Below are 26,182 nucleotides of genomic sequence, written 5' to 3'. Positions count from 1 at the left end.
TAGAAAAATGCTGTTGTAAAAAATGCTGTTGTATTATTACAGTATACATGCCAAAGTGACATGTATTTAAAATCACACAAACAAACCTGCCCAACACTCAACAAACAGACACTTTTTTAATGGGGCTCATCCTGCTGTGTTTAGATGTCTATAATGTTGATGTTTCCCTAGCTGGGCATCTTTTATAGTTGAAGACAAATACGGTGTTTCAAGGGTGTGATGAATTTCTTTAGCTACAAAGAATTGCAGTGACTAACTGCAAGTTCCTTATATTGTAGCTGTGTAAATTTGGACAGGTAAATCCTACCAGTCATGCCTTGTAAGGCTTAGAAGCTGAAATGTTCAACTTTGAATGCCCTGTCTTCTGTACTGTAAATTGGTCAAACAGACCTATCCCATAAACGCCCAGTTGCTGTGTCTGTTTTATTGCCAACAAAGTTTTGTGTTTTTCTCCTCTGAACATGGCAGACTTGGTATTTGCCAATGTTGTCCTTTGCGAGTATGGGAACTGCAGTTTAACGAGGTTTTGGGATTGCTAACACCTCATGTTGTTGTTTTTGTTTCTGACCATTTTTCTGTTTTTATTACTGAACTTTTTCAAGCAAAGGAATGATCCAAGCTGGGTTTTACACATATTTACTGTGCACAAGGTGTTTTTTGAATTTAGGGAATATTTTGCACTGCACAAACATGGCAAGTAATATACTGAGTTACAAATCTCAAGCTGTATTTTCTGGTTTTGGCCTGACACTCATGTTAAACTGCTTTTCAAGAACAGTAATTTGAAAACTGTCATTAAGGCATTTCACTGAAAGAATGCCATTGTGAGTTATTTTTACCAAGCTTGAATTGTTGTGAATGGCCTGTGCATCAGACACCCAAAACTGCCCTTTTTCTTCTTGTTTGATACTCTTTTTTTGTGGCATCTGATTGTTTGGAACCTTTTTAACCATTGGGTCCTGGCTTGCCAAGCCTTTGTAGACATGTACTTGAAAATAAAAGGAAAAGAAGGCAGAATGGTGCTCCTGGAAATCCTCAAACCTCCAGAGAGCTGAGATCAGTCTGTCAGTTTGCTAATAAGGACAAAGAGTACTTTAGTAAAGCCTACTACCTCTCTTACAGCACACTAGAACTAGATGAAATGGAAGGCGGCACTTCTGAGGTTTCAATTAGGAGACCTGCCTACCTAAATACATTTTTTTTTTTTGGCCTCAAGCCTTTTCTTTCTTGGCTTCTGACCATTTCATTATCTCTTTCTTTGCTAGGTTTGGGAGACTGCAGTAACTAAAAATGTGGTGGGGAGGCAAATGTGTACCACTTTTTTCCCGTACTACAAGCCCTGATTATCACTATCAGTTGAGCCAGTTCTTTATCCTCTTTCAGCCTTCACCCCAGTGTGAATTCATTAGGAATAGTTTTCTAGAATGCTGAAGTTTTATATATCAACTGTTATTTAATGCTTAATGTGATGTAGAGATAGCTAATTAAGATTTGGGTGAATGAGATTGCTTAGCATAAGAATAGATAACAGCTTCCACTGATAGGGAACTTTTCTAGGGATTCAGATAAGAGGTCCTGAAGAGAAATTACCTTTGTATACTGCAAATAGTGAGGGGAAATTTTGGGAATCAATTTTAGGTCTTAATCCTATTTTGTGACCATCCTGTATTTGGGAAATAACAATTTCAAATGAACATGCATGGGATGTGCTAGGCCTGGGGCTTGTTCCAGTCTTAACGGTCTGTTCTAAGTGACACTTGCAGGGAAGTGAGAGAGAGCCACAGAGCGCTCATGGCATAACTTGTGGCTAGTACCCTTCACATGCAGAGAAGGTGATTTCACTCTGCTGTGCTAGCTTTATGCTGCTACCCTCCAAGGTTTTTCATAACACTTCTATTCAGCGGGGTATTTTTTGTGCCCAAGTGTGATTTGAGCCATGTGGCTTGCCTGTCTATCTAATGTTTTGATCTAAAGTATGGACAGTTAAATAATTGAAAAAAATATAGTGGACAAGATAAAACTTTTTTCTCAATGCCATTTTTGTCCTTAGTAGTTCCATCTGGAAAAAGAAATGGAAATGTGGAAAGAGTTGGGACAAACCAAAACAAGTATTAAAATGTGGTTAAAATAGTGGTTGAAGTTGCTGAATCTTAAACCTTGCTTTTTGACTTTTCTGGGTAATTTTCTATTTAATTAGAAGTGTGCCATAATTTCTTCTGCAGTCATGCCACTCAGTGTTCAGTGGTTATGGAAATGCTTAAGCACATCCCATAGCTATTAATTCTAGGGAACAAAACAAATATAGGCAAGAAAGCAAATAAAAAACATGTTTGTGCCCAGTCCAAATATAGTGTAGTTACAGTTTACATGGGTTGGATCTAATGATGTTCTGTTACTGGTTCAATCTAATTAACCCCTGCCTGTTACTACAGATGTGTTGTCACTTGATTCCTTGTAAAAGTTGTCTCTGAGACACAGGAAAGTTCCATTTGTTAAAAGCTTGCACTAGCACATGATTTTACTGTAGAATGGCTGACTATCTCTAAAGAAATGAAAGGTAGATCTTCCAAATTTCTTAAGTTTTCTGTAAGATGCACATAGCAAGAGAATAAGAAATTGCCCTTTAAACTCACTGCAGAGCTTACTTCTAGAACTTTGCTCTCTGAATATAAAATTTATCTTTTTGTTTTGAATGTGCCTTTACTGTTGCATGGCTAGTTTCAGCTGAGTAGAACTGAGTGGCAAACTGAGCGAGCTCTGGTTCCCTAACTTGACTTTCTTTCTTTAGATATCGGCACTATAATGAGAGTTGTGGAGCTATCACCACTGAAGGGGTCTGTGTCATGGACCGGGAAACCAGTATCTTACTACCTGCATACTATTGACCGAACCATAGTGAGTATAAATACAGGCCAGTAAATCTCTGGCTGCTTTACCTACTCTGGAATCAACAGGCCAACTTTAGATCCTTGTTTTGGGAGTTGTTCTCATACTTGTTTGCGTATTTACAGGCCTGTAGCACACCTAATTGGAATGAGTGCACCTCCCCAGTTACCCGTTCAGTCTAGCTGAGCGTGCATGGCTTAGCCTTTGGCTGCTTCAGTGCAGCACGTTATGCATACAGTGTAATTATGGACAGTACTGTGGTAGTCTGTTAATTTGCTGAAGGTGCACAGATTTGCAAGTATAATTCTTTCTCAGACTTCAGAATAAGCAACTATGCAGAATGGTGGTCTTGTGCTATAGCTTCCACACTGAGTAAAGACTCTGTTGGTCTTTAGTTCTTTGCTTTGTGGTGTACAAGGCTTTGTGGTGTACAGACCATCTCATTCTATCATATTCAAGCAGTAAATATCAATTTTAGTTGAACTTTCAGTTGCTGTAGAACCAGCCAAAGCTCCATAACAATGCCGACGCATTCACTTTTTTGTTGGGTTTTTTTATTTAAAGAAGACAGAAGCAACCCTGTAGAAATGTAAAATTTGTGGAGAAATAGTTTATTCCCACACTTGAGTTTTTTGCAATTTGACAGTAATACTATTTTTCCAAGTCTGCTGTAGTCTAATAATGCTTGTGTTAAAGAACGTGCTAGATTGTGGATAAATATTTTAGTGGAGTACAAGAGTGAAGTAGCTTCATTGAAAATAACCTTCTGCTGAGTGGAGATATATGACACAAAGCTTTAAAACAAGGATAGGCAGTGGTGAAGATGATAAAAACAAACAAACAAACCTTGTTGAGGCTTGGATTATGTCCTGCTACACAATGTGTCTGCATCACCAAAAAAAATGAATGTAAATGGCTTCTTGATGTAGCTTATCAGAAGAAAACCAGTCACAATTTCTGCAGTTCTGCATTTGTCTTAAGCTACTGTTTTGTTCTTATGTATTCATCTGTCGTGACTTTGAAAATGACTATCTTATCTTTCTATTTTCAGCTTGAAAACTATTTTTCTAGTCTCAAAAATCCAAAACTCAGGGTAAGTTTCAGTCATTTTCTGTAGAAAACTCAGAATAATGGAACAGCCAATATGAGGAATTTTGTCATTTGTTAAAGATGTACAGAATTGATAGAAAATCAAATTTTCTTGTTAAGCAAGGAATGTGGGTGTGGAACTAATTGAAGTGAAGCATCATATGCCATCAAGCACTAATACAATCATGTTCAAGAACTTTCTAATAGAGAATTAATGGGGCAGCTGCAAAGTGTTTTTCCCTTGCATTGGAGGTATATAAAGAACTATTCATTCACTAAGAAACTGAAGGTAAAGAAGGAAATGATAGTTTAAGTCTGTCTCAGTGTTCAGCTGCATGAAAATGAAGCTGAAGAGCAGCCTGGGATGTTACTTTTGGGACATGCTATTTGAGACATGAAATACGTTGTCAGTTGCTGCAGTCTGTGCTATCACATGTGGAATTAAAATGCCAGAGGATTTTTGAGACTAGGCTGGGCTGTATTAATCTGAAACAACTGATGGGGCTGGTATTCCCAGCAAGAGAATTAAGTGAGGCCACTTAAATTAAAACTTCAGGTGAATGTTAGTCTTCAGAGTGACTTGCTTAGTAAGTGTTGAAAACAGACTAATGGTAGCTTTGAGAGTGGGTTATTTCAGACCGCTGAATTCAAACTTAGAAGAAAAAAGACTTCTCAGAGTCAAAAGAAAAAATGGAGGGTGGCATCCGTGTACTTTAGAACTTCTCTGCTTTTCATGGTGAGGTTATTTAAATCTGCCATTTGTATGGTCTAGTTCATAACTTAAATTGAAGAGGTGTTGGAATTGCCAGAATTCTTACGCAAATTAAACCTCACCTGGAAGGTGTAGGAAAGGCTTTGAGTGAGCTCTTTGAGATTTCCTGTCCTTACTGCCTAGTAGAAGAACAATCTTAAAAGTTGCTGCTTTTTTTTGGTCTCCTCTAAAGACTTAGCTAAAGTTGAGTTAGATGACGATTAATGGCTTTGCCATTTCAAGTCATGTAAGATTTTTAAGGTGATGTAGCAACACATGAAATGTTGGGTATATAGGTAAAGCTATTGAAATATTTAATAATTTAAAAAAACCCCACCACGTCCCCCCAAAAACCCCCCAAACTGGTAACACCAGTGTGTGATGTGGGGGGTGGGATTGCGAGGGGCAGAATAAGGAAAGAGGTTGGGGCTTAATCTCCTTTGCCCCGTGGCTGCATGTTTGAAACCCACTGTAGTGGGCAGTGCAGTGCAAAAGGGTGACTTGCACTTATCTTCCTTTTCCCACATGTTGCCCAAGGCAGGGTAAGTTTTCTCCCTTGCTGGGAGCAAAAGGGTTGGTTTTTTTCATTATGCATTGTATGATAACAGCACTTATATCTAGCTCTTGCGGAAGACTAAGCTGGGAAACACAGTGTTCTGTATTAAAAAGTGATAAATATATGAGAAAATTATTAAGTCTTTTAAAACATTTATCCAGGAGGAACAAGAGGCAGCTAGACGTCGTCAACAAAGAGAAAATAAGAGCAACACAACTACTCCAACAAAGGTTCAAGAAAACAAGGTGAACATCCTGCATTTTCATAGAGTAAATGTGTTTTCTCTTTACCTGTGCCTGAACTCATAATCTCTGTCAGGAAAAGCCTGATTCTGTGGGAAGACTGTGTTTGTTCTGAACATGTAAACTGGTATAGCTGTTGCTGTGGACAAAAATACGATGAAGTGACTTAATAAAAGCTGCGTGTGGGAATTGCACCACTAATTCTGGAAAAAAGGTATTGCAAGATTAATAGAATAGTTGGTTGTCCACTGTCACTCAATTTCAGCACCAGCTTGCAGAGCTCTCCCTGAGTCGTAACCCGTTGAATGGAGTTCAAAGTGTGCTGAGTCTCTTTTGCAAGGTCACATTTCCTTTCTTGTTCCATTGCATAATACTGTTAGAAACACAGTGAATGTTGATGCACAAAAATATAAAGTATTGAATGTACTTTGACTTTTTAATGAAATTCAGTTGAAGAATATAGTCAATACAGGGTGAATAATCAGCTTTTCTTAGACAATAGTTACAGATTTCCTTTTCTGTAATGAGTAAGTCTAGAAGAGAATGAGCACGACTCCTTGGGTGTTAGGGACATCTCTTATCCCAAGCAAGTCTATTTAACTGGCAAGTTATTTAACCACAGTGCATCAGTTTCCTTTCATAAGATTATTAAACAAAATTATTAACGCTTTCTTAAAAGGAATGCTGCATGTGTAGGTAGAAATTACTAAAGACTTTTAAATCTTTTAGGATTCTGGTGCTGAAGAAGAAAAGGCTGCGGCAAATTCTGTTAAAAAGCCATCTCCCTCCAAAGCACGGAAGAAAAAGCTAAGTAAAAAAGGAAGGAAAATGGCAGGCAGGAAACGAGGACGTCCCAAGAAAATGAACACTGCAAATACAGAGCGCAAGACAAAGAAGAACCAAACTGCACTAGAACTTCTGCATGCTCAAACTGTTTCACAGACATCTTCATCCTCTCCTCAGGGTAAGTTCAAGGCTGACAGTGGAAGAAGCACCCCCCAGCCACATGAGCCTAGAGAAGTATCTGAGGCTCTGGATGCATGCTTGGAGTCATTCTTCCTTTATTGCTAGGTTTAATTTGGTTTTGTGTCGTAGCTTCTCCCTTGCACCAAAGGAAAGCTCCCCTTGAGATGGTGATTGAATCTGTCCGTAGGTACTTGGCCAGAAGCTGGAGCTGAGCTGTGTCTCACAACTTGTCTCTGCTGCCACTGTTCTAAGGATAAATTGTAGATGTCTTTCCAAACAGTTTGTTGCAGTGTGTTCAACTAGCCAAGTTACTGGATCTCACATCCTAAATGACATGCTTTCTAATGGTACAGTTACCGTACTTGCCAGAAACACTAACTTTCGTAATCTGAAAGTTTATCTTGTGTTTCTCTCTTTAGATGCATACAAGTCACCTCATAGTCCATATTACCAACTACCTCCTAAAGTGCAACGGCAGTCATCTAACCAGCTACTGGTGACACCTACCCCACCTGCACTACAGAAGCTGCTAGGTAAGACTGTAGTGTTGTCTCTGTGTTTGTCATGAGAACCTATACTTCAAGGTTTCTGAACATATGGGAAATCAAAGGGCTACTAATAGACAGCCAGTCTGGAAAGCTATATGTTGAACTAGAGAGGGGGATAGTTTCTGCCCCATCTTCCTCTACCTGCCCCACTTCTATTGGCAGCACTATGAAGTCTTTCCTCTTGCTGCTGAAGTTGATGTCTTGGTCTGCATGTGTTTTTTGACATTGTTTCAGCTCTTGTTTGGCACAAAAGGAAATAAGCTATATATATAAATAAGGGTCTAGTTCTCTGAAATAACTTTAAATGGAAATGGCTAGTAGGAAATAACTATTTAAAATGAAACCATTCTGTTATTCTTAAATGACACAGTCTTGGAAAATACCACTCCATTTTCTCTGCAAAACTTAGAGCAAAGTAAATGAGATGCTGTCTGACTTTTTGAGGTCACAAAGGTCATGTAGTTGGAAAATATGCTCCATGTGCAAGAGGTGATTTAAAGAAAAACTTGGAGCGTGGTTTTTTGCTTCCTCCCCACCCTCAGCTATTTCTAGCCTTTGGCATTGGGCATGAGACAGTCTAGGATCATCTGGGAACCCTTTGTAATGTTTCTGTCTATGTAGAGACCAAGGGCATCTGTGATGTCCTTAATTCCTGCTCCTTGCTGTGGTATAGGACAAGGGATAACGTTGAAATAGGACAAGTGGTAATGGTTTTTAACTAAAAGAGGGCAGATTTAGACTAGATATAAGGAAGAATTTTTTTTATGCTGAGGGTGGTGAAACACTGGCACAGGTTGCCTAGAGAGGGGGCAGACGCGCCATCCCTGGAAACCTTCAAGGTCAGGTTGGACAGGGCTCTGAGCAACCTGATCTAGTTGAAGCTGTTCCTGCTCATGGCAGGGGGGTTGGACTAGATGGCTTTTAAATGTTCCTTCCAACCCAGACTGCTCTGTGATTCTAGGATCTTACAATTGCGACTGATTTCTTACTGTAGAGAGAGAGGGAAAAAGAGTGAGTTAGAGGGATGTTTTGGGTTGGGGTTGGGGGAGAGAATGACACTTGTCTGGAGTAAACCTTGCTGCCAAAGTCTGTATACTATCTATTCCATGTTTTGGCTGCCTGTGATTGCAGCAGACCAGACTTAATAATGTGGTTGGCTTCATGATGAAAGGGCCCTAGTGGTGAGGGCTGGGGAGAAGGAAGGTTCATTGTGTAATAGGAGACTGGAGATAGAAGGACAATGTGAAGCAAGTAGAGGGTAGAGTCCTTGAAAGGTAGAGTAAATGTGAGTGTAAAGCTTGTCATCTGTCTGTATCTGAACTAGGAGGAGTACAGCAAGTCCTGTCTTGTGACTCTGGGAGAATGAATGCTTTGAGCTGAAGGCTGGTTTTGGCTGTTAGAGCTAGTCTCTTTTATTATTGCTACATACAGTGTATTAAAAGCTGTTCAACTCTTTCATCATGCAAACACACCATTAGCACCCATCATCTTCCTCTGCGTTTTTGAATGTGTTTTCATGACTTCCATTGGGGTACCTATAAGTAGCTAATGGATCCAGGAGTTCAGCTTGCATCAGAAGATGGTTTTTCAGCATGCTCTAAACTGATCTTTAATCACTTGGTCTGACTTACAGTCCAAATAAAAAGCAAGAGAGAGCAAAGGGGGGAGAGGTGTCAAGGGAGCAAATAGGGGTAAATAGGCACACTGCACTTTCTCTCACTTGAAATGTATCATCTCCATATTTATTTTGCAGATTCTTTCAAGATCCAGTACATGCAGTTCATGGCATACATGAAAACTCCTCAGTATAAAGCAAGTCTGCAACAGTTACTGGAGCAGGAAAAGGTGGGTCTTTTTTTTAACATTTCTAAACCAAATCGCCTGACTACCAGATACCTTAGATGTGGGGGAGGAAATGCTGGAGATCGGAACTGTGTACACTTCACACCAGTGCTGCACCAGGCCAATTATAAAGATTCTACCAGAGTAATGCTTAGGCTGAATGACTGTACCTAGGGATTATATTGCCAAATTGGTCACTCTGCGTGTGCTTAAATTTCCGATCTGCACAGCGGGACAGACATACTTCTCTCTTCCTGCTGGTGCCCCTCTACCTGATAAGTGTTACTTCAGTATTTCTATTTTTTTTCTCCTCTATTTTGACATGAAGCTGTGTGTACCGATGCAGGAAGCTGGTGTTTTGAACCCTGTCCTTTTCTCCCATTTGGAATTGGCAGCTGCTTTTCTTCTCTAAATGTCTCATGGGTCACAGGAGCAAGAGGTGGCGGCCAACCTCTCCAGCAGTATGCGCTGCCTAAATACATTCCTGCCCTGCACATAGAGGGGCTTCCCTGCATGGATGCATCCTACGGGCTGCTAGTCAAACTGCTCTTAGATAACTAAATTGTGCTTAATCTAGCTAAAGACTGTAGCAACTTTGAATGAGGATGAACTTGAAAAACACACAGATACTAATTCCTTGGAGCTGAATTCTCTGGTTTTTGACATCCTATTCTTTTCCCACTGTAGAAAAGCCTAAATTAATTGAGTACTGTAGCATCAGGATGACTCATTAAACTTGTAACAAATTGAAGTATGGGATTAAAAAAACCAAACTGTCATCAGTGATTTAAGAGACTTAATGAAGCATGCTTAGTATTGGTAATCTTAATGTGTTAAGATTGCACTGGTGGGCAAAGTGTAAATTTACCAAGTCGTGGGTTCAAATACATGGAAAGGCAAAGAAAATCCTGATGCTGTGAAGTGTGGCATTTTTTTCTGCTATGGAGCCATCTCCCCAGCAGAGGGAGGAGATTTACTGCCTAAACACTTTTTCTTCTGTTGCTTTACTACCGTAATTATGAATAATTTAATTGCTTTATAAATGAGTCCTGATGAGAGAGACTGTGCCTGCTACTTCTGTGGAGGAACCTTTCCCCATAGAGCTCAACCATATTCTGTAATTTCTGGCCAATTCCATCTTTTGGTAGCCCCTGTGGAAGATTTCCTTTGCTCTGTGGCCTTTGTGAAAGTGTCAGCCTAAAGCTGTAGCAATTGTTTTATTGAGTTTTCCGTAATGGGAACTCTTTTTTCCAGGTGAGAGAGGCTAACTTGTGCCACCCCATCTGTTACTGAGAATTGATTGATGCTAATGTGGTGTTCATGCAAACCTTTTTTCTATGGTTGTTTCCATTTGTTTTCACAGTCAAACTGCACTTGGAATTTTCAACTTTTTCTTAAGCAACATATTTTTTTGCTAGTTCTGTAGTTGTCGAGAAAGTCAGCATAAAGTTAACCTAGCCCCCTGCACAGAAAATAGCATGAGAAATGATAGCATGCAAGTATTGTGCTGTACACTGAAAGTATACATTGAGGGTATGGAAGAGTAATCACTTTGTGTTGTTTGACAGCTGTTTCATATTTTAAGACATTAAAATGAGGAATTGAGTATGAAAATAATTTTTTAATTGAGAGGTAGACTGAGAGCATGGCAAGTTAAAATGCAGAAGCAGAACTTTGCTGGATGAGGTGCTGTTGTATAGTCTATTTAATAACTCCCTCTTACATGAAGGTTTTTCAAGTGCAAGAAAAATGTTTCTGTAATACGATTTTAAAATAAACAAGATGCCGTGAGCTGCTAGTTCACCAGATTACCCTTAGATGGAGCTGTGAGCTCCTCCACTACTTGTAAAGGCTGAATGAAATGACTGTTGTTGAAAGCATAAATGATTTTTTCAGCATCACCTATGGCAGTATGTTTAGCATTGCAGTGAGTCAACTGTTTTCCCAAGTTGTTGGCATGAGAGGTAACAAGAGCTGTATGCCAGGTCCTGTGTTTTCTCATGCATGTGGAACTTGCCAGCTCTGCTGCTTTGCTTCATGAATGGATTGCTTGGAAGACCAAGGTGCTTGTCTCCCTTGCCCTCCAATTTTTCCTGGAATAATGGCTCAGTTTCTGCACGATTCCTATTTGGCCTCAGCAGCAAAAGTTGGAGAAAAGTGGAATCCCCAGAGCCCGCTTTTCTTGCTGCACTCATGTTTCAATTGGGAAGTGAATAAATGAGACGTTTTAGACAGTCCTATCCTTGCCCTTTGCTCACGTAGTGCACGACCATGAAATGAGTAAGCAAGTATCTAGTGAAGGAATGTTATGGGCAGGAAATGTTGTGTGAGTGGAAGGGTTGGGTGGCCCACTGAAGTACTTTTGTCATTAGAAGTACAAGTGGTTTGGCTTATTTATGACTTTCTTCCTACCTGTCCCACAGTGAATTTTCATTTACTGTGTCTTCCATGAGTAATGTGTAGGAAAACTCTGAACTGGGACTCTTGAGATGTCGTGGTTTGGCTCCAACCAGCAACTAAGCACCACACAGCTGCTTGCTCACTACCCCCCCACCAGTGGGACCGGGGAGAGAATCAGGAAAAACTCGTGGTTTGAGATAAAAACAGTTTAATAGGACAGCAAGAGAGGAGGAAATAACAATAACAACAATAATAATATTAATACTGACAAAGGAATGTACAAGAACAAGTGATGCCCAATACAGCAATTGCTCACCACCTGGTGATCGATAGCCCGTCCCCGAGCAGCGATTCCCACTCCCTGGCTATCTCCAGTTTGTGTACTGGACGTGATGTTATGTGGTAGGGAATATCTCTTTGGCCAGTCTGGGTCAGCTGTCCCAGCCATGCCCCCTCCCAGCTTCTTGTGCACCTCCTCACTGGCAGAGCGTAAGAATCTGAAAAGTCCTTGGCTTACTATAAGCACTACAACTACTTAAACAACTATAAGCATAAGCACAACAACTAAAACTTCAGTGTATTATCAACATTATTCTCATACCAACTCCAAAGCACAGCACTATACCAGCTATCAGGAAGAAAAAACAACCAGGACAGGAGATTTAGATTCTGTTCCCAGTTTAGTAACAGATTTCATACAGATAATCTTTTCCAGTTTAATTTCTGCTCTGTAGAATGTGATTATTACTACTTCTTTACAATGCACTAGGAGGATAAAAATGAATTTTTAAGACTATCCTGATTATATTTTACCATATAGCAGAAAAAAAAAACCTTAAAAGCTCTTTTCAGCTTACTTAACTTCACCAAGTGTTGAACACTAACAAACACAGGCTCACAGATGTCTGAGACAGAGCTAGATTAGTTCATAAATCTCCCATCTGAGCTCAGATTCACTCCCAACTTTCTATACAAACTAGGTGTAAACATATTATTAAGATGAACCATGCTGCTGTTGGTGCTAAAAGTGTATTTTCTCACTCTTCCCTCTTCCAGGAAAAGAATGCTCAGTTACTGGGAACAGCACAGCAGTTATTCACCCACTGCCAGGCACAGAAAGAGGAAATCAAACGTCTTTTTCAGCAGAAACTTGATGAGGTAGCCCTGATCCGGTGGAAATGTGATGCTTGTTAGTCATGTGCATGCAAACGTTTTTGATAAAAATAAGTAAGACGAGAGTATTCTCAGGTCTTCAGCCTCTGTTTTGCAGCAGATGCTAAATAATGTGGAATCTGTATCACTCTTTGGTTATGTTTGATCTTCATTGTTGAAATTGTTGTATGCCATTCTGTCACCCCCTTCCCTTGGATACAGACCACAGACACTGTGGTATTTTAGTAAAGGATGCATCCCCTGCTGGTTGAACAAACTCAGTGTTGCCAATGCATGTTCAGAAGCACAGAAGGAAATGTGGTGACTGTCTACAAAAATAGCATTCTTTTGGATGGCGAAAAAGTAAATGCCAGTTTTAAAGTTGAATTGCTGGAGCAGCAGCTCCAAGTGAGGTACTTTTGTCCTTGTTATCCCCTAGCAATGACAAAGTGCCTTGGAGAATGTTGGGGGGCTTCCTGTGAGCCACATAAGCTCTGTGGATCTCCTCAATGTCACTTTTAAATGTGACGGTTGTCTGCAATAAGGGTGTCAAGACCCTATTGAATGATCTCTTTCCTTCTCACTCTTCATCTTGTAGTTGGGAGTTAAAGCTCTAACATACAATGACCTGATTCAGGCTCAGAAGGAAATCTCTGCTCACAATCAGCAACTGAAAGAACAGACGAAACAGCTGGAGAAGGATAACAGTGAACTCAGGAACCAGAGCTTACAGCTGGTATGTACAACGCTTGTGTCTGAGTAGCAGGGTGATGCTCCCATTTATGTAAGGAGGACAGGTCATGAGCCAAGGGCTGCCCCTGTCTTCAAGGTATCTTAATGAATGAAAAATCACCTAGCTGCTGTAGCTCCTCTGTAACAGAGAAGAATGATGGGGAAAAGAATGCAGATGGTCTTTTTCCTTGGTGACCTTTATTTACCTCTGACCAAATGCTGAGGTGACAGTTGGCTCTGACCTCAGCTGTGTCCTATAAACAGCTTTGCACCTGTATATGTACTTGTCACTGAATCTGGATCTCGCTGGCCAAGAAGTTTGTACAGCACTTGCTTTGTGGTAGCCGTAATTCTTGTGGTGTTCATCTTGGTAACTCAAGCTGTTAAGGTAGGTGAGGGGGAAATCTGGATGTGGAAGTGATTAGGGACGGTGGGTGATAACACTGTTTTTAGGAAGAACCAGGCCACCTCCTGCCACATTACATGGGGACCACAGGACCATTTTGGTGGCATTTGGCTTAAGCTGAAAGGAGTTTTCAGTGGGCTGACAAGCTTCTTGCACATGTACAGCTGAAAAGTGCATGGCTTTCAGCTTGCACCTGGGGTGGTGTGAAGTGGTGAAAGGTGTCCTTTGATCTGTTCATGCTGTGTCTTTACAGCTTAAGGCACGGTGTGAAGAACTGAAGCTGGATTGGTCAACACTGTCACTGGAGAACTTGCTAAAAGAGAAGCAGGCGTTGAAGAATCAGATTTCTGAGAAACAAAAGCACTGTTTGGAATTGCAGGTAGAGAGCGAGAAACAAATTTAGAGTCACCAACTTGGGGTAGCTCTTGGGCAATGGGCCAGTTAAGGGTATTTGACTAAATATGATGTTAAAGGATTAGCTAGGTGGCTGTTTTTCTTTCCCCACCTTTCCATCCCTACACTTCTCCGGAGACTAATCTTTGTATTAGAGAGTTTTAGTAAACTTGAAGAATAAGGGTGTGGATAACTTTTAAAGGAAGTAGATGCCATGACCTGATTCCTTGGTAATGCTGTGGAAGAAGGAATCATGGTTTATTATGAAATACAATTAAAAAGCATGACCTAGTGAAAAGAAAGATCCTGCTTGTTTGCATAATGTGTGGCTTCATGATAATGTCTTCTGTGTGCTCTGATGTCTTGAGTTAGGAATCAGTTCCCACAGAATGTCACTTACCATAGTGAAAAGAAATTAAACTCCTGTGACTGAAGAACTTTTTGTTCCCTGTGAGATTAACACTAGAGCTAATCCTGTCTTTTGCTGGATGCCTTGACATGGGCTGTTTCCTTCAATGACTAGTAGTATTGAGTTACTCCATACTCTATGTAAGTTGGAGATACTTTATGTTTTTCTGAAACATGCTTTCTAAGAGGCTCTGAGCCATTCCCTTTACCTGTGCATTTTGTTCTCAAGCACAAAGCAGCATGTTGAAATCTGTTTCTCAAATTGTGGGTCAATTGTTCTTCATTGTTCCCAGAAATGGGGCTGCTTTTCCTGAGAAGCATATCAAGGCAAAACTCCATAATGTGATAAAACTGTTAAGTGTGGTCTTTAATCATTGTCCTCCTCTTCGTTTAAAGATCAGCATTGTGGAACTTGAGAAAAGTCAAAGACAGCAGGAGCTCATGCAGCTGAAATCGTACACGCCGTCTGATGAGTCACTGTCAGTACAGCTACGCAATAAAAACCATGTGAGCCGTGATCCTGAGGCTGATCACAGCAGGTTCCAGCTGGAGCTTGAATGCTCTAAGTTTCCTATGCCCCACATCAATGGCATGAGCCCTGAACTGTCCATGAATGGCCATGCTACTCCCTATGAAATTCATAACACTTTTAGCAGGCCATCTTCCAAGCAGAACACCCCTCAGTACACGACCTCTCACCTGGACCAAGAAATAATTCCATGTACCCCAAACCACAGCAGCAGACAGAAGGCAGACAAGATGACAAGCTTGTCCCTACCTGATTATACCAGGTTTTCCCCAGCTAAAATAGCACTAAGGAGACACTTGAATCAAGATCACGCAGTCAATGGAAAAGCAACAACCAATGAGATACAGAGGTGAGAGTGATCATTTCCTAGGATTGGAAAGGAGGGGTAATACTATTGCTTGTTTTTAATAACAGTGGTTTATTTGGATTGTGGAAAAATGTTTTTAGAAGTGGAGTTTTACACGCTTGTAAAAATTTTGTGTCAGGAAAACCAGCAGTGAGAGCTGATTGGGTAAATAGGGTGGTACAGTGCCTTGAGTGTGGTACAGGAATTCCTTGCAAAAGAGAAGTCATTAACTTTTGTATTCTGACGATCGTACGTTTTTGTTCCAGAGCTGACCATGTCAAAGAGAATGGCCTTACATATCCAAGCCCTGGAATTTCAAATGGCATAAAGCTGAGTCCTCAGGAAACTCGGCCCTCTTCCCCAGCGGCCTTACCAGTTGCAGGCGAGAAGGTAAGAGATCTGCTTGTGCTCAAGTGCAGAGCCGTTACATTTGGTAGAACAAAGAAAAAGTTGGCCAAACTAGGGGATGCAGGCATGCTCCCTTCTGTGGTCAGCTTGGCACAGAAAATAACACAAGATACAGTAGGTGTGATAGAGTAAAAAGGAGCTGGCTGGAGGAGAATACTGAGCTCATGAAAGACATGCTTACCCTTCAGTTACTGGTTTGCATATGAACTGTGCCAGTAATGGAGTAGGACTTCTTTTTGATCTGCTGCATGTCTACTTGAACTTGAAAAGTAGACTCTTTGATAGTTTAAAAAAAATAACAAAAAATTGCCCACATAATTGGTCCAGCCACGAATCATGTTGGTGCTCATTTCGGAGCAAGCAGGTGGCCTCCAATAGCGGGTTACCATGGAAATATTTCTGGCTACTACATTTTCTGTGTACAGAGGGCCTCAAGACATGAATTCTGTCAGACAAGTGCTTTTCAGAGAGCTGTAACAAAGACACTGGGAAATGAGCCTGCCTAAGACATCCTTTTCCTTATGCTTGGGGCCAGCAGTAGCTTTAATTTACATATTTCTGTGTTGTTGGATATTGCTGTCCCAGTAGACTGGTGTTGGTAACAAAGCTGCTTCATGCATGCCCTGTCTTTGCTATATAGTCATCACTCTTAATTGTGTAATTCGTAAAAAAAAAAAAAAAAAGGGAGAATGGGGACAAAATGTAGATGAGCAGGTTACCGTTAGTTTAAAAAGTCTGCTCAGTAGTGGCATGCAGTTAACATTACTTTTCTCTTTTGCTTTTACAGGTTTTGAGAGAGAGAACCTCTGTGAGTAATGGAGAAACTATCACCAGCCTACCTATCAGTATTCCTCTCAGCACAGTGCAGCCCAATAAACTCCCTGTTAGTATCCCTCTGGCCAGCGTAGTCCTACCTAGCCGTGTTGAGAAGGTGGTGAGTAAGGGATTGTCAACACTTTCCATCCCTAACTAAAATCACACCGGGCAGTTACGGGGTGCTATGCACCAGAATCCTTACTGGGCTGCTAATCTCGAATGTCTGATGCTGTGGGGGAGGCTTCTGTTGGGATGCATCCTCTTGGATCTTAGTCATTCTGTAGATTTTTACTCTCTTTTGTCTGTGGGGTGGTGGTATTTCAGCCAGGAAGGAAAGTAAAGTACATGACTCAAGAGATCCTAGTCTTAAACATCTGGCTGGGTGGAAAAGGCACAGAGTCTGAGAGCCTGTGGCAGTGAAAGCAGAGAATCATGCATGTGGGTTTGTTCCTAGCCCCTGCCTTCTTGTATGACCCTGGGAGACAAATTCTTCTGCCTCAATTTGGTTAGCTCAAAATTGTCTGTTTATTGCATATGTGCGTAGGATGAACTTGAATAGCACCTTGAGGCTATAATACCTGATGTGCAAGTGACCATTCTGTAGCAACAGAGAGCAACTAGAGAACTTTTGGAGACATCTGTTTTTGCAACCGTGATGAGTCCATGCTACTCTCAGTGACAGAGGAGTTTAAAAAAGCCTGGTCCAGTTTCTCACAAACGTTTGTCACAAAAATGTTACAGTAGAGAACTGAGAAGCATTTGCTGCTTTCACGAGAGCTGCAAATTTAGAATCCATCCACAAATGCCCGCCTTACAATCCTGTATTTGGAAAGCTGGAGTTGTTTTATAGTATTGAATCCATTATCTTTTCCCAGCTGTAGACTTTTCGTTGTAGCAGAACTACAGTCTGCCCAGCTCCGAGCAGAAGTTGCATGTCCTCAGAGAGGATGCTCTGGATGGCATCTCTCACTTCAACACATTGTTTATTCAGGCTACCATTTCACAACTGTTTTGCCCACTTTAGGAAAACACCGCTTGATTGTACCCTCAGACAGTGTACCAGAGAACATAGCCTAATGCATTTCATGTTCGTTTTGGAGTTGTTTTGGGGAACTTAGTGTGCAGAGGCTTGGGGACATGATACAACCATTTGTTTCCTTTCTGGCCACCTGTGAAACAGTGGACTGAGGCATTCATTCTCTGGTTGCAGTTCTGTCCTGAGTCTAAACATCCTGGGATGATAAGCCTGTTCTCCCTCTACCTGCATGGTATTTTTTGTGTGCTGGATACTATTGCAGTATAATTAATCATGGTATTTATTTTTGTACCATAACACGCTGATCAATGTTTTTCTCAAGACAAGCGAAATCTAGGTCGTTTAGGAAGTAGAGCCACTTTCCTTGGTAGATCTACTAATGCATGTGAATTTTGTTTAAACTTTTGACTTTTGAGTATAATTCCTGTACTGAAATGCCTGTTTCTCTCCCCCAGAGAAGCACACCTAGCCCAGTTCATCAGAATAGAGACTCATCGACACTTGAAAAGCAGATTGGTGCTAGTTCTCATAATGGCATAAGCAATGCTGCTGGAAACAAGCCACTGGCTTTGGCTACCTCAGGTAACAGTCTCATCTACGCAAAGGTGCGCTGTCCTGTTGTGACAGCACCCCCAAATGCACGCGTCAGAGTTTTCCGAGCACTTCTTGTCAGGTCATTCATGCAGTAGAGTGCTAGATAAATGTGTGTTTGGTAATGAGACCAAAGAATCATGGATGATGATGTTTTGAGGCAGTATGTGCCTACAGCTTGGATGCATTCTGGTATAATGTATTAGTTTGATGTGCTTTACCTGAACTGTGGCACCTTGCAGTGTAAATAAATAATTGCTTTTGTAAATTCTTCTATGTGGATTAAGAGATTCCTACCTTTACAATGTGGCAAACCAGCAAAGTGTTGCATAGCTGTACTATGAGCTGATGATCTGGCTTTAAAAGTTTTATTTTACAGGGTGGTGGAGGTTTTTTAATAGCAAAATGAGCTTCTTGATGCAGGTCACAATGATGCCTCATGAGCAGTTGTAAAGGCACAAGTAGGGTAGGAAGAAATGTCGAACGGGAGAGCGTAGGGATACCTTTAAGTGCAGACATTGCTTCTGAACTCACTCATCTGTTGAAATTGTGGCCTTTAGCTCTTGAGGATATGGAAATACTGTGGACCGGGAAGAGTAGGTTCTAACATATATAAGCTATTCTACAGCTGATCCCTCATCAGACAGTGCATTTGTTCTTAGTGTTTACCACCTTGAGGGGCTTGTGTTTTTTCTTGTATCTGTTTTGCAAAGAAGGGCTTGGCTGCAGTTTTCTAGAAAAGCAACGAAGTATTAAAAAAAACCAACAAACTTGTTAAAAAAAAAACAACAATACCATGTTCCCTTCTACCCCTTTCATTTAGACTGCCCAGAGACAAGACCTTACTAAAGCACTAAACCCATTTATGACTCCATGACAAATACTTAATTCCCTTTCCAAGCTTCCTCCCATGCAGTATTCTTCTACCACAGTTTCTTTGAAGATCCCGTCACTCCCTAAGCCACAGCCTTTTGTTTCATTTTGAGAAGGAGGTGGGCTGTATACATGACACAGTCCCTTCTTTTTTGGGGAATGGAACGGACTGAATTTGGCTGTCGTTTCCTTGATGATAGGAAGGAGTTGAGTATAGAAGAGTCCTGATTTCAAAATAGCGCAAAAGAAACTTACACTTGAATTCCATTTAAAAAAACAGGTAGAGCATAGGATATGTCCATATAACACCTGAATCTTCCTGAAGTGGCAAAAGAGTAGTGAAAATCGTTAACCCCTGACTGAAACGGTTAGCACACAGAGCCACGTTCTCAACTGCACTGTGTAAAAAGCAGCTGTGCGGTTTCCCATGTAATACACGGCCGCTGGCTGATCGAACGCAGGTAGAGCTGAAACCACTCCCAGTCATCCCAGAACTCTAGCACTGTGAACTATCACTCAGCAGAAGCAATGATGTATACTTTCCCTTTCAACAGGTTTTTCTTACTCTTCTGGCTCCGTGGCAGTCAATGGAAATCTTACAAACAGCCCAGCCCATCTTAACCATAGTGTTGATCAGGCAGCTCTGGACGACTCTGGGAGTCTGTTTAACTCAGTAGGGTCTCGGAGTTCTACTCCACAACATCCTTTGCTAATGATGCAGTCAAGGAACTCTGGGCAAAACTCCCCTGCTCACCAGCACTCAACAAGCCCCAGGTTAAATGGCACCTCCCAGAGCCTGGTAGGGGTATTGCAATATGCAGATGCTCAGAAGATGTTTGCCGAAGGAACAAAGGGGGATCTTCAGTCTGATGCAGCGTTTTCAGATCCTGAGAACGAGGCCAAGAGAAGAATCATCTTTACAATCTCTCCTAATACAGGACATGTAAAACAATCCCCTTCCAACAAGCACAGTTCTCTGCCTACGAACGCTCGGCTGGACTGTGGCCAAGCACACGCGCAGGATGGGAAGAAGCGAGGCCGGCGAAAGAGATCCTCTACTGGGAATCTCAGCGGGAACTCCGGGGTCTCCCCTAAACGCAAATCCTTACCTACTGTGTCTGGACTCTTTACGCAACCATCAGGTTCACCGCTCAATATCAACTCCATGGTAAGGGCAAAAATGAAGAGAGAGAAGGGCCTGGGAAAGCTCTTTGAATTAGAAATAAGCTTCAACTCTTCTATTCTTTAGCGTACTCTCAGGCTGTTACAGTAGTAGTAGCTAGAAGACCCTTTGTGAAAGTGGACCCTCTTGAGAAGCGAGAGAATTGCTGATAAGTTGGTGAACTTGGTGAACTATTTCTGTTTAGGTAAAACATCTTCAAAGAGTTCCTTGCTGTCAGAGCAATAAAATTAAAGATTAAAAATAATCTCTTCCCTTATGACAAAGACCTTGTTTCTGCAGTGAAGTTGATTTTTAGGCTGTAGGTTAAATATTTTGAAAATAGTTTAAACTCAGATTGACTGAATAGCATGAGTGCCAGAAGCATATGGCATTCTTGCATAATTAAGCCAGCTATTCAAGTTGTGTTCATGAGATCCTGCAATGGTAGTTTGGGAAAAAAAAAATTATTATCTCATGTCTTCATTTCTGTGTTTAAACATGAAATCAAAGAATGAAAACTAGATATTTCCAAATTATATTGAAGCTTTCATCCCAGGCTCTAATGCAGGATGGTGGAGTGTAACAGCGGTGCCAAACAAGCAGCTGTTGGCATATCCTAAAGCTGGGCAAGTTAAGCCTGCTTTTAATATCCTTAGCAAAATGCCTTGTTTCTAAAGGGATGCTCTACTCTGTAACTGCTTTCTTTCCTTCTTGCCCAGGTCAATAACATTAACCAGCCTTTAGAAATAACAGCCATTTCCTCTCCTGAAAACTCCCTGAAGAACTCTCCTGTTCCTTACCAGGACAATGACCAGCCCCCGGTACTGAAAAAGGAAAAGCCCCTCATTCAGACCAATGGCGTTCATTACTCTCCGCTAACATCAGATGAAGAGCAGGGATCTGAAGATGAGCACAATAGCAGCAGGTGAATACACAGGCATAGGTTTCAGGCTGAGATTTCTCCGAGAGCTGATAACAGTGCTCTAAACTGGAGAGGTGTGTTAAGACTTCTTTGTTTCCTTTGCTTGGAGACAGATTCCATTATGCCAAGCCTTTTACGTGGCTGAAATTGTGAATAGGGAAGGTATTTAGGAAGTGAATTCCCGTTTGAATGTGGGAACCTACTGTTGCTGTGCTTGCAAGGCTGACAGTCTGGCCTCTGAAAGAATTAGTGTAGAAATGACTTTTTTACTATGTTGCTTTGTAGGAGTACTGAGGCTGTGGGTGTAATCTTTAACTAAGAATCTATCTCCTGCTCCTGCTCCCAGATTCAGCTTGATTTAAAATTCTTCACTTCCTGACCCAAACTGTTGATGTGTTGCTCTGAAAATTAAGTACTTGCCACCCTTTACCTGTCTGTGGAGGGCAGTTTTTTATTGTTTAAGGTGCTGGAAAAGTAACCGCTATAGAAATGTGAGCAACAGCCAACTTCATTGTTGCTTTTTTTTCACAACAAGAAGTCCTCTGAATGTGCACTAGTCTTGGCAAAGAGCAATAATTCTGTAATAGCTTCTACTTAAAGTTTGTGGTGGATTTTTTTTATGCTTTTAAGTTCCTTTAGTAACATACAGCTTTCTAGCTGACTTGGCTTTATATACTCTAGTCAACTGTTAAGATGTGGACTTGAGGAAGATAGGGTAAATGTGCAACAAAAGGTCTCCAGTGAGTGCTGTAACCTTTTTATCTTCCCACTAGAATTGAAAGGAAAATTGCAACAATATCATTGGAAAGCAAATCTCCACAGAAGACTGTTGAAAATGGTAGGTGTGAGGAATGTTAATTATTTGTTTTAACAGTTGGACTTGGGAATGGGTGTCTGCCACTGACTGAAGCTGTTAATCAGTAGCAGGCTTTTCTGTGCTGCTGAGCAGAGTGCAGTTCTGCCAGGGCTTTGCATAATCATAATTATGACAGGTGGCTGATAATTACAGATTTTGGGTCAGTTCTTTCTGTAGTCACAGGTCACCAAAGATCTGACCATTTTTTTCATGACTTGGGACGTGGGGAGGGACCTATAATACAAAGACTGAGGAAATAGTAGATCAGCATTCTCAAACTTTTTCAAGGCATTAAAATAAATTTTAAGGACTTTTAGGAGACTTCAGAAATATTTCTGCCTTTTGGATCAGAAATAGAATTACAGATTGATAAAATGTGCGTGTTGAAGATAAAACTGTTCTTAATGAGCAGATTCAGTGAATGCTGTTTTTTGACACTTACAAATTTTCTTCCAAACTAGGCGGCAGCTTATCTGTGAGGAAGCAAGCACAAAGCAACGAGAACATGAATAGCAGTAAATGGAAATCTACTTTTTCACCAATATCTGACATTAACCTGACCAAAACTACAGATAGTCCCTTGCAGTCCGTCTCATCGCTGAGCCAAAATTCGCTGTTTGCCTTCAGGCCGCCCTCTGAGGACAGCCTTGCCATCGACACCAAGATCACAGCACACCCAAGGAAAAGCATTGCCATGCCCTCATCTGGGGCAGATGGGCTCAGCCCTAGTACAAACTCCACTAACGGATTCACATACAATGGTGGACTGTCAGCTGACATTGGTTTACACAGCTTTATCGATGGTGCTTCTCTTCCGCATAAGGCTTCAGACGTGACGACTTCCAACTGCTCCTTGGGTTTCCAGTCACAGCGAAGCAAAGATGTGGGGATATCAGAAACGAATCCGTTTTTGAACAAGAGGCAACTTGAAGGCCTCAGCGGCACGAAGGGAGAAGACTTAAATCGGTCAGGGGTCAAAGGCAAAGAGATCAGTGAAATAAGCATTCGTACTGGGGGTTCTTCAGAAAAAAACTCTTTGCAGCATAACGGAAAGGTCGGCAAAGGAAGGGACCGAGATGTGGAGTTTAAAAATGGCCACAACCTTTTCATTTCTGCTGCTGTTTCATCTGGTGGCCTTCTGAATGGTAAAAGCCTTTCTACTGCTGTTTCTTCAGCAGGCAATCCAGCATCTTCTGTTCAGACGCACCATCCTTTCCTAAACACTTTGACCACTGGATCACAGTTCCCCCTTGGCCCTATGGCCTTGCAAGCAAACCTCAACTCGGTGACAAATTCCTCAGTATTGCAGTCCTTATTTAATTCAATGCCAGCTGCTGCCAGTCTGGTCCACGTGTCATCAGCTGCAACCAGACTGACTAATTCTCACACTATGGGGAACTTCTCTCCTGGGGTTACAGGTGGAACAGTTGGAGGTAGGCAGAACTCTTTCTCTGGTATAAGACAGGGCCTAAAGGAAAGTCTGACGCTGCCTCTCCAGGGGTGAAACCCTTTCATTTCTGCAGGATGTGAAGCTGATCTGTCCCACATAACCAGTCTCCTCTATCTCTCGGAAATGCTAGGATGAGTTCAGTTCCTCACAGTGAAATCTCATGAGCTTTGTCTACTAGATGAGCTTGTTGTATCACCTTAATGAAAGAATACACCCAGACTTTGTGATTTCATAATGTATGCTTGTTCAGATGTTGCTGTGTTGGAACCAACTTAGGTCTGCCTGCAGGTAAAAGACTTAACTTGTCACGGTACCAAGTTAAGGATCTCTAACTTGTCAACTTGAGTAAAGGTTGAGATTAGGCATTGAATGGATTAAGCATGACCCAGGAAGAGCAAAACATCAGTGCCTCTTCAGAGGAGATGGTGTTGGGAATTGCATAGCATTCTGGCTCTTGAATGGACATGAAGAGCATTTCTTTGCCAGGAAGGGCAATGCCATATGCACCTTGCACTTCTGGGATTCTGCACAGGCTTGGCTTCTGTGGGCCAAACCAGAGACAAGCTGGCAGGACTAGAAGATAGTCTGAACCTGCCATTACTAAGTGTCCAAGGCAATTTTTCTTACCTGTCCATAATCATTCAGGCACCATGTCGGGAAATCCTAACTCTCACATCTCTCAGCACGTAGATTTGCTGGAAATACAATCTCCCCTCTGCTGCCCTGTAAGTGGGAAAGCAGGAGGGTGGGGAGGGAAGAGCAGCAGTTTGAGTCTTCAGATAAGCAACTGTAGAGACCACATAATCTCATCAAAAGTCTACCTGTGTGGTATAGAACTGACAGTTCTTGGGTCTGACCATTTTTCCTCGTGGCATTTAGAGGTTGGCAGTAGGAAAGGTAAGTGCAATCTTTTGTACCTCCTGGCCTGCACCATTATCTCTCATTGCTTGCTGCCTTCTCATGCTGCATATTTTTGTATGGGGCTGTAACTATTATAATTTTGCTTTTTTCTTTTTTTTTTCCTTTTTTGTTTTGTTTCTCTTGTCACTTGAGACTGTACAAAGCCCATCTGTTGAAGCTGAGTTTTTCTCTCCTGTTTGCAGGTATTTTTAACCATGCGGTGCCTTCTGCCTCCTCTCCTCATCAATTTGGAGCCAGTTTCAGCAGCAGTGCTGTCTCTAGCAGCACAGTGCTAAGCTTAAACCCTCTGCAGGCTGTTGCCAGCACCTCATCCTCATCCTTCCCACCCCCTTCCTCTAATTTAGTAACATCTAGTGAGACTAGATCTGCTCAGCACCTCAACAGAGCGCCAGTGCAATCTGTTTTCCATTCTCCTCCGCCCCCTCCTAACGTTTCATTACCCCCACCTCCTCCATTACTTGCTTCTAACTCCGAGCCTGCGCTTCTGCAGAACCTGCCATCCATCCCTCCTAGCGAACCTTTTTTGCCATCCTCTTCTGCTGCTTCTGTCCAATCTGCTAATGCTTCTTTGTCTATTAAGCTAGCTTCTCTCCAGCACAAAACCTCCCGCCCCTCCTTTACAGTCCATCACCCGCCTCTGCCCCGTTTGGCGCTGGCACAGTCCGCGCCCATGATCACGCAGTCCAACGCAGCTGGCACGTCCGCTATGTGGGTTACACTTGGCATGCAGTCTCCTTATGCTTCGCACCTTTCTGGGGTTAAGCCACGATAAAGAGCTTGCTTAGCTAACAGTTCTTATTTTGTAAGGTAAGGCTAGAGGAAAAAAAAAAAAAAAAAGAGGAGTTGTGTACCAGATGCTGAATCATGCTTCTTCCTTTTCAGCGATAGGTTGGGGATGGGCTCTGTGAAACAGAGAAAACTCTAAAATGTGGGAAGCAACTAATCTGATGGCAGAGGATGGAGAGTCTTAATGCTCTCTGTTCTGGGAGTCAGGATTTCTCGACAAGGAGTGCTCACAGTGGTAACTCTGGTCTGTCTCATCTGACATTAGGGTTATGTTCAGGTTGGGATCACTTCATGAAAATGTTTATTTCTGAAGATGAGTAATTAGGAGGAAATGTCTATTTTTAAGTACGGTTTTATACAGTTATTGGAAGTGGTTGTTGCCTACTTTGATTCCCCCCTCCCCTCTTCTTGCCCTCTGACACAGACTGTTGCATCTCCACAAGTCCATGTTCGCATAGCGTTAGGATGCGTGATGGTGCTGCTTTGTGACTGTATGTGGCAATGTGGTGGTCTTGTTTTTACTGTAGTCAACAACAGCTACTCTACATAATCATAAGGTTAAAAATCTCTAGGTTACAAGCTGCAGCTTTGCCTTGGAGAGCAAATACACTGGTCTTGCATTGCAGTTAATGTGCCCCCTGCATCACTGGAAAACACAACCACAGGGAGCAAAGAAGGGTTGTAATTTATCTGTGCACTGCAGCTTTATTGGACTTGCCTGCTAGGGCTAACAGTAACAGACTCCGTCAGATGCTGTATTTATGCTCACTTGGCAATCACTGGCTTACGGGGTAGACTGTGAATGAGACCATAGGGAATCTGCAGGGTTAACTGTGGTCCATGCTTCATAAAGGCTGGGGCCAGAGAAGAGAGTGTTTCCAGAGACTGTATGCATTTTTACTGAAGCAGGTATTTAAATGCCTTTAGAACAACTCCAGAATGAAGTATACCACCACAGAGTTGGGTACTGTTGTTAATGAAGATACTCTGTGGCATCTTGATGTAACAACTTGTGCTTGCAAAGTTAAATCAGTATGTTAGGCCCCAGAGCTTGCTCCATGCTTTCTTGTAGGCCTTTGATGTTGTTGCTGTTCACTGCTACCAAAACTACATAC

The 26,182-nt window shown here is 41.7% G+C and overlaps 1 protein-coding gene across 1 annotated transcript in view; it reads left to right on the top strand.

Annotated features, from left to right (window-relative positions):
* Nucleotides 1-25,053, top strand: part of DOT1L (DOT1-like histone H3K79 methyltransferase) — a 53,297-nt gene extending 28,244 nt beyond the window's left edge. Inside the window, exons 11-28 of the mRNA XM_010286783.1 lie at nt 2,789-2,895; nt 3,938-3,979; nt 5,444-5,551; nt 6,254-6,488; nt 6,910-7,023; nt 8,792-8,883; nt 12,337-12,438; nt 13,031-13,168; nt 13,824-13,949; nt 14,768-15,249; nt 15,513-15,636; nt 16,442-16,588; nt 17,962-18,088; nt 19,525-20,138; nt 20,852-21,057; nt 21,828-21,892; nt 22,372-23,343; nt 24,464-25,053. Of these exons, the coding sequence (XP_010285085.1) occupies nt 2,789-2,895; nt 3,938-3,979; nt 5,444-5,551; nt 6,254-6,488; nt 6,910-7,023; nt 8,792-8,883; nt 12,337-12,438; nt 13,031-13,168; nt 13,824-13,949; nt 14,768-15,249; nt 15,513-15,636; nt 16,442-16,588; nt 17,962-18,088; nt 19,525-20,138; nt 20,852-21,057; nt 21,828-21,892; nt 22,372-23,343; nt 24,464-25,053 (4,391 nt within the window). The remainder of the gene's footprint in view (nt 1-2,788; nt 2,896-3,937; nt 3,980-5,443; nt 5,552-6,253; nt 6,489-6,909; nt 7,024-8,791; nt 8,884-12,336; nt 12,439-13,030; nt 13,169-13,823; nt 13,950-14,767; nt 15,250-15,512; nt 15,637-16,441; nt 16,589-17,961; nt 18,089-19,524; nt 20,139-20,851; nt 21,058-21,827; nt 21,893-22,371; nt 23,344-24,463) is intronic.
* The last annotated feature ends 1,129 nt before the right edge of the window (nt 25,054-26,182 follow it).

The sequence above is a fragment of the Phaethon lepturus genome, unplaced genomic scaffold, assembly GCF_000687285.1.
Source record: "Phaethon lepturus isolate BGI_N335 unplaced genomic scaffold, ASM68728v1 scaffold11555, whole genome shotgun sequence".
NCBI lineage: Eukaryota > Metazoa > Chordata > Aves > Phaethontiformes > Phaethontidae > Phaethon > Phaethon lepturus.
Note: the sequence above shows the minus strand (reverse complement) of the source record. Positions and strands in the feature narration are given on the sequence as shown.